The sequence below is a fragment of the Talpa europaea genome (assembly GCF_964194135.1).
Source record: "Talpa europaea genome assembly, chromosome: 7".
Taxonomy (NCBI): domain Eukaryota; kingdom Metazoa; phylum Chordata; class Mammalia; order Eulipotyphla; family Talpidae; genus Talpa; species Talpa europaea.
Genome location: NC_140074.1, coordinates 63,462,907 through 63,470,162, shown reverse-complemented (window position 1 = coordinate 63,470,162; position 7,256 = coordinate 63,462,907). Strand labels below are relative to the sequence as shown.

At 43.2% G+C, this 7,256-nt stretch overlaps 1 protein-coding gene across 1 annotated transcript in view; it reads left to right on the top strand.

Moving 5' to 3' along the window:
• Positions 1 to 315: 315 nt before the first annotated feature.
• Positions 316 to 7,256, top strand: part of FKBP15 (FKBP prolyl isomerase family member 15) — a gene marked incomplete at both ends in the record, with an annotated part of 48,674 nt that continues 41,733 nt past the window's right edge. Inside the window, 2 exons of the mRNA XM_084236625.1 lie at positions 316 to 368; positions 5,772 to 5,887. Of these exons, the coding sequence (XP_084092751.1) occupies positions 316 to 368; positions 5,772 to 5,887 (169 nt within the window). The remainder of the gene's footprint in view (positions 369 to 5,771; positions 5,888 to 7,256) is intronic.

Below are 7,256 nucleotides of genomic sequence, written 5' to 3'. Positions count from 1 at the left end.
AGGCCGCCGCTTCCCGCCCCTGCCCCGCCTCCGGCATCTCCAGCCAATCCCGAAGCAGGATTTCCGAGCCCCTGCAGGTTTCGCCGCCTCTGCTGGCCAGAGGGGCCTTACGTCATGCGACGCGCGTGCCGCGAGGTCCTCCCCTTTCCCTTCCCCCCCACCTTCTCACCAGCGGGGGCTGCTCCCGGCCCTGGCGCCGTGAGGGAGTTTGTCCTGCCGGAAAGCAGTCCGCCGGCGCGGCCTTTCACGACGCCAGGGTGAAAGGCCGTGGAAACACCGGGACTTCCTTCCCGCAGCCGGGCGGAACCCTGCGCGATGTTCGGTGCGGGCGACGAGGACGACACTGATTTTCTCTCGCCCAGTGGCGGGTGAGTGTCCCAGAAGCTTGGGCCAGAGAGCCGGGCAAATAATCGGAGGGGGCTCCATCTATTCCCGACCTCTTCGCAACTTCCGGGTCCGGATCCTTACTGCATTCCGGGGCTCTCTACCTCTCGGGGTCCAAGCAGAGCTCCAAAGTGTTGAGTCTGACCCTGGATTCTGGACCTGGCATCTCCCTTACACACACACTGGGACCCTGGTGTTCGCCTTTTGCTTTCTGGGTCACAGTTTCTCCCGTGAAGTGGGGGTGATTGCTAATAGGAATCTCGCTCATAGTTTTTATAGGAGTTTTTATCGTAGTCACTGGCATCGATATAAGACTTTTCTCATTAGACAAGGTGGTAACACTATAGAATTGGCCCTGGTGGGTCACTTTCAGCATCTTTCAAGGCCCAGATCGAAAACTGTTTAGTGATTTCCCTTCTCCTACAACCTCAGGCAGAATAACTTGCTTTCTCTTCCTTATTTCAACAGCTAAGCACATTTTCCTCTATCCATGCACACCGACTGTGAGGCTTGGTAGGACAGAGATTGCTTATCTAGCACTAGATTGCTTATCTAGCACTCACCTAGTGAGTGCTCAGGAGGAGATTGTTGAATGAATAACCACTATGAAGTTGTTGCATGGAAGTTGCACTCTAATGCCCAGCTTGAAAAACTGAGATCGCTATCCCTTGCCCCCAATCATATAGAGCACCTTGGGATTCAAGTCCTAAGTAAGTAGGACTTTGTTTTATTCAGTGATCAGCTTAGCCTTTTCCCTTGTATTGTTAGTCGACAGCTAGACTCCCTCAGTCTTGTGAGCTGCCAAGCTCTGATCCTTGAAGAATCTTTCAGTTAACATTTGTTTAAGAATGATGAATAGACCAACATAGGCCCACCAGTCAGCCAAAGTCTAAGATTTACAAAGATGACTAAGCTACTGCCTGCCCTCAGGTTGCTTCCAGTCCTGTTGGACAGTTCAATACATGAATGATCATAAAATGATACTGGTTCTCTTTCGGTCTAACATGGGATCTTTTACACTGTGATTGATTCTAGGTTACCTACCTTTAAGTCCTTTTCACTTTTATCACCCTGATGCACCCCTGCCCCCCACTTGAGAAGGCGTATGCCCACTTAGTTCTCCTTTGGGTTCTTTCAGTTGCTGAGTTATTTTAGAGTTAAGTCATGCTTTAGTTCCTTTTTTTCCTATTCCTCCCAAAATATTCACTAAAAGTTCCACACAGGCTAGCCTGCTGCTGCTGACTGCACCTTTTGAGTTCATATTTTTCCATCTAAATTTATTATGTATATGTTTTTTTTTTTATAGAGGCATGTTTTTACTTATTTATTTATTATATTTGTTTGTTTGTTTTGTTTATACATGCACTGGGTACAGTCAGAAGCGCGGGAGGGTGAGAGAATTCACCAGAGCCAGAGTGGGGAGCAGAGCAGGCAGAAGGACTGAAGTACACTGCTGAGGGGAGCAGCGGGTGGCAGGAGAGGTCTGCGCACCATGTGGGATCCTCCTCTGTGGCCGGGGAGCAGCCGGGGATCGAACCGGCGCCGCAGATGCCGCGGGCAGCTTCGCAACCCAGCGCTCAACCGCTGCGCCACCGGGGAGGCCCTAAATTTATTATGTATATGGATGTGCCTTTTAAAAGTTTCCAAGATGGACTTAAAATTCACATTCTCTACTAGGTCAAAATATCAATATTTGGAGGAAGATTGTAAAAGAATGTTATGATTCCCAATTTCCATGCAATCCACTGAACTGGAAATACAGTGGAGATACTGACAGTCATGTACTGTTTTCCAGATTCCTGATCTGAGATAAGCTCTTGGTGGCTCAACTCTGCTGCTCTGCTTTAGCACTCATCAAAGATCTACACTTTAGCTCTAGGCATGTGACTGTGCTCCTTGTCATAGAAAACCGCTAACTGAATGATAAAAGGCTTAGTAGACAAGGTTATACAGATAATTTTTGACCCCAGTAATAACCAGGAAAATCAAATTTAAGATTGAGAATATAGAAAGCTTCACTAACATTCTCTGATCCAGCTTCTCCTTTGGTTTTCTTTAAGGAGGTAGAATGTATGACAGTGAACACTGCATCTGCTTTTCAGTTCCTCTTTTACAACTGTAATATTCTGTAAATATACTTGTTTATTAATTTTTAAATATCTTGACTTAGACATATAAATATATGACTTACTAAATTCCATTTAGGGTAGTCAGACTAGGTGGGACTCCCTGGTGGTGCAAGGGGTTGAGATATAACCTATGAAGCTGACCGCAGCCACTGCAGCACGAGTTCAATCCCTGGCCAGGGAGCTACCCGCATGGCACAGCAGACCTCTCCTGGCTCGCCTGCTGCTCCTTTCAGCAGTGTGTCAGTCTGTTTTGTCCCCCACTCTGTCTCTGGTAAATCTTCTCACCCTCCGTACCTCTGGCCTGTATCCCAGCTCTTGTATGCATAAATAAATCTTTAGGATAGTCAGACTCACAGGAGGTGGGAATATTAGTGCCTAGGATGGCTGTCAAATGATTGATAATCTGTCTTCCAAGTTACTGGGATTAAAGTCCCAAAAAAGTTGTTGCAAAATTTCAGTATTTACTTCACCTAAACTAAGTATGCTTTTGGAAAAGAGGCACTCAGAGCTAAATTAGACTTTGAGTTCATTTATTAAACCCATTACATACCAGACCTTGGCAAAATATACAGTCAAGTGGTGATTATAATAATTGGTTACTATGTTATGTGATAAATAGTCATGTAACTTTATTAATTTATGTGGAGTACAATTCCATATAGCAGCTGCTTGTTAATAGATCTCATATTACAGTTTGCAGTTATATTTTACTTAATGTGTATTCTATATGTTAGAATACATATAAGCTCCTTGAAAATAGAACCTTGTTTTGCTTATGAGGTTTATACCCAGCACTTAGCACACGTCTGACAATTATTTCTTGAGTGAATTGAAGTACAGATTTTTATGAAAACTCCTAGGAAGATCTCCTAGACTTTGAGATTAGGGAAGCTTCCAGAAAAGAGGAAGAACAAGAAGAATGTTTCAAGGAGAGGAAACAGCATATCTAAAGCCTGGAGATTCAAAAGATCTTGCCTAATTTGAGACACTAAAATTTCCTCATTGTGCAGAAAAGGCCAGATAGGAAGCGGAGGAAGTTTGGAGGAGCAAGGTCTTGAAGGACCTTGTGAAACGGTCTTGTAGAGTTTAGATTTTTCTCTTGGTAATATTGATGCATCATTGAGGGTTTTAAGGAGGAAAGAAACTTGGTCAAATTTGTTTTTTAGAAAGGTCACCATGGGTATAGTGGGAAGAAAGGATAAGAAGTGGCAAGACCACAGGATGGAGGCATGTAGGGAGATTGTTGCAGTCATTCAGATATGATGGTCTCCTGAGAGGGGAAGTTGCAAAAAGGATGGGGAGAAGTAAATGGGTCTGAGAAGTATTTAGCAAGTAAATTAAAATGGATTTAGGAATTGGTCATAGACATCAGGGGGGGAAGTCAAAGTGTTGCCCAGACTTCAGTTTGAGTTGTGGATGCTTGCAGCAAGGAGTTAATACACTAGACCTGAGACTGTTCTGAGAAAGTCCTGCCTGCAAGGTTGGCACTTGACTGGCATCTGGGAACCTGATTGGTCAAATTTCACACACTGACTGATATAAAGCCTTCTGTAAGTGATAAGAGTGGCTCACCCTGTCTAAACTATTTCTACAAACAATATGGTTTATACTGAATAGCTGCTTTTCCTTTGGGAGAATTTTGGTACATGCTGGAAGATTTCAATGTGACTAGCCCCTAAGAAAGAAAAAACCTTGGGTATTGAATCTCCAGGAGGTTCCCTGACAGATCATACTTCACACATTACAACTCATTGCTGGCGGAATTAATTATGTCCTGTGAAGCTCCATTGAAGAGGACTCTTGGAAGCTTCTTTCTGGTTTCCTCTGAACTTTGGCCCATGGTCCGATTTTCCCTTTGCCAATTTTGCTGTCATCCTTCCATTGTAATACGTACAAACTATGTGCTGTAATGAGTACAACTGTATGCTGAGTCCAGTGAGTCTTGTAGTGAGTCATTGAACCTAGGGACCAGATAAAATATGTTATTCACCGAAAAGAGGAAATACAAGAGTAAGAACAGGTTCTCACCTGCGAGTAGAGGATATGCTAGTTTGGACATTGCAGTTGTGTTGTCTGTGGGATAACTGTGATGCCTAGTCCACAGGAGCAAGACAGGCTGAGAAGACAGATTTGAGCATCAGTTTTTGGATAGCACTTGATACCAAGGTAAATAATTAAGATTGCCAAGGAAGAGAGAATATGATATTTTGGGGACATGGACATTTAAAAGACAAAGGGAGGTCCCGGGAAGTTAAATAAGGAGCCAGATAGATGGGAATCCAGAAAGGGATTAGAATTTACTGATGTCTTATTTGGACTAGCCCCTCTTCCCATCTCGGTAGGTGTTCCTAAGGTATTTCAAGGAAAGAGTTTGTTTGAAGATGAACAAAGTAGTTATTTGTTTGGCATCAAGGCCAAATAAGATAAGGACTATTTAGTAACAAAAGGCTATTGTAGGTGACTTTAGCTAGAGAAGTTTCAGTGGATCAGTTGGGGCATAGGATTCATTACAAAGGAAATGCAAGAAAGCTTCTGCCCCATTAGCTGAAATGATAGATAAGACCATGTATGATGGGGTAAGTTTATAGTACAGTTTTATTTCAGTTTAGTAAACTAGTAAAGGGTAAGAAACTATAACTAACTAGAGGCAAGAATTTATGGTTTAAAGAAACTATAGACAGCACCTGGACCAGTCACTTCAATTTCTAGATGCTGAAATTGAGGTCCATAAGGGAAATACTTTGACCAGAGCCCTATGGAAGGACAAGGTTAACTGGTGCTGTTCAGATCAGAAAGTCAATTGTGATTTCTTTTTTTTTTAAAAGATTTATTTTTATTTATTTGTTTATTTATACAAACCCTGGGTACAGTCAGAAGCGCAGGAGGGTGAGAGAATTCACCAGAGCCAGAGTGGGGAGCAGAGCAGGCGGAAGGACCGAAGCGCACTGCTGAGGGGAGCAGCGGGCGGCAGGAGAGGTCTATGTGCCATGCCGGATCTCCTCTGGTGGCCAGGGAGCAGCCGGGGATGGAACCGGTGCTGCAGAGGCTGCGGGCAGCTTCGCAACCCAGCGCTCAACCGCTGTGCCACCGGGGAGGCCCAATTGTGATTTCAAAGACACATAGCTGCTACCTCCAATATTGAATGGTGGGAGATATGGTCAAGGAGGCATTTGTTCAAGGTTAAAGAGAACAGCTTTTATGATGATTCCAGGTTTGAGATATGTCAAATGAAATGTCATTTTCTTCTTCTATTAACAGTGCCAGATTGGCTTCTCTTTTTGGATTAGATCAGGCAGCCGCTGGCCATGGAAATGAATTCTTCCAGTACACAGCCCCAAAGCAGCCTAAAAAAGGCCAGGGAACAGCACCATCAGGTAAGTTAAGAGGTAAGACTAAGGTTGTTATCAAGTTATTAGAGTTGAATAGTTGTAATAGATATCATGTGGCCCATAAAACCTAAAATATTTACAACTTGGTCCTTTACAGAAAATGTTTGCAATCCCCTGCTCTAATTTTTCCTGTCACTTTTGACATTTTTGCTGTGGGTTGCTGATCCTGTTCTCCAAGTCATTGCCTGGGCAAATTTCTAGTAGACTATGCCTTTACATTTCCCTGGTATACCACAAAGAAGCATCAGCAGTGTGCTTCTTTGTGGATTTTAAATGGTTAAGTTAGTGGGTGTGGAAAAAATAAATAACCTCGTGAAATTTAACCTTTTTTTTTAAATGAGACCATGAAATCATTCTCCTTTTAAAGGGGAATTATAGAGGCATTTCAACTTAGAAATTACAGTCTTGTGTAAGCATTCACAAATAAAAAGTAAAGTACCAATATGACTTTTTCTTTCAAGATAGACTTATTTAAGAAGTCCTCATGGGGCCTCCCTGGTGGCACAAGGGGTTCAGCATAGCACTGTGAAGCTGTCTGCAGCCTCTACAGCATGAGTTCAATCCCTGGCCAGCCAGGGTGCTACCCACATGGCGCAACAGACCTCTCCTGTCTTGCCCACTGATCCCCTCAACAGCGTATTTCAGTCAGTCTGCCTGTTCTGTTCCCCACTCTGTCTCTGATGAATCTCTCACCACCCGCACCTCTGGCCTGTACCCCAGTTCATGTATGCACAAATAAATAAATCTTTTTTTTTTTTTTTAAAAGAATTCCTCATGGGGAAGATGGCTGTAACATAGTTCTTGAATCTAAATATAAAAGCAAAATAATATACATAAAAGAAAAGTTTATGGATAATATTAATAATGAAAAGATATCCTATGAACCCCTAAATACAAGCAGGTATGGACAGACCACTAACAGCCACAAGGCTTGTGTGGCGTTAGCATTTGCATGGGAGAAGACAGGGAGGCCATAGTGTATCTGATTCTGAAAATGAGAGAACTGCAAAAAAGCCACAGGTGTTCATGGAAAACATGACAAGCCAAGCTGAAGTGTTTTGTCCACTTCAGTTGTGTATAAGTACAAGAGGTTGATGAGGACTGGAGCAGTCTTACTCCTATGAGCTTTTGAAACTCACCTATTTAGGCAACCTTCCAAATCAGATCCCTGGGAGGTTGAAAAGTGCTGGGAGTGAAATTAAAATTGAAGAGCATAGGGATATTAAAAGTGAAGGAGAATAGATCCTGATAAAAGTAGGGGTAGAAATAGATTCAGGAAGTCTCAGGAGGAAGGCGCCACATTTTCTTAACTCAGAGGAGAGAACTCTGTAAAACTCAGTCACCCCCACTTTCT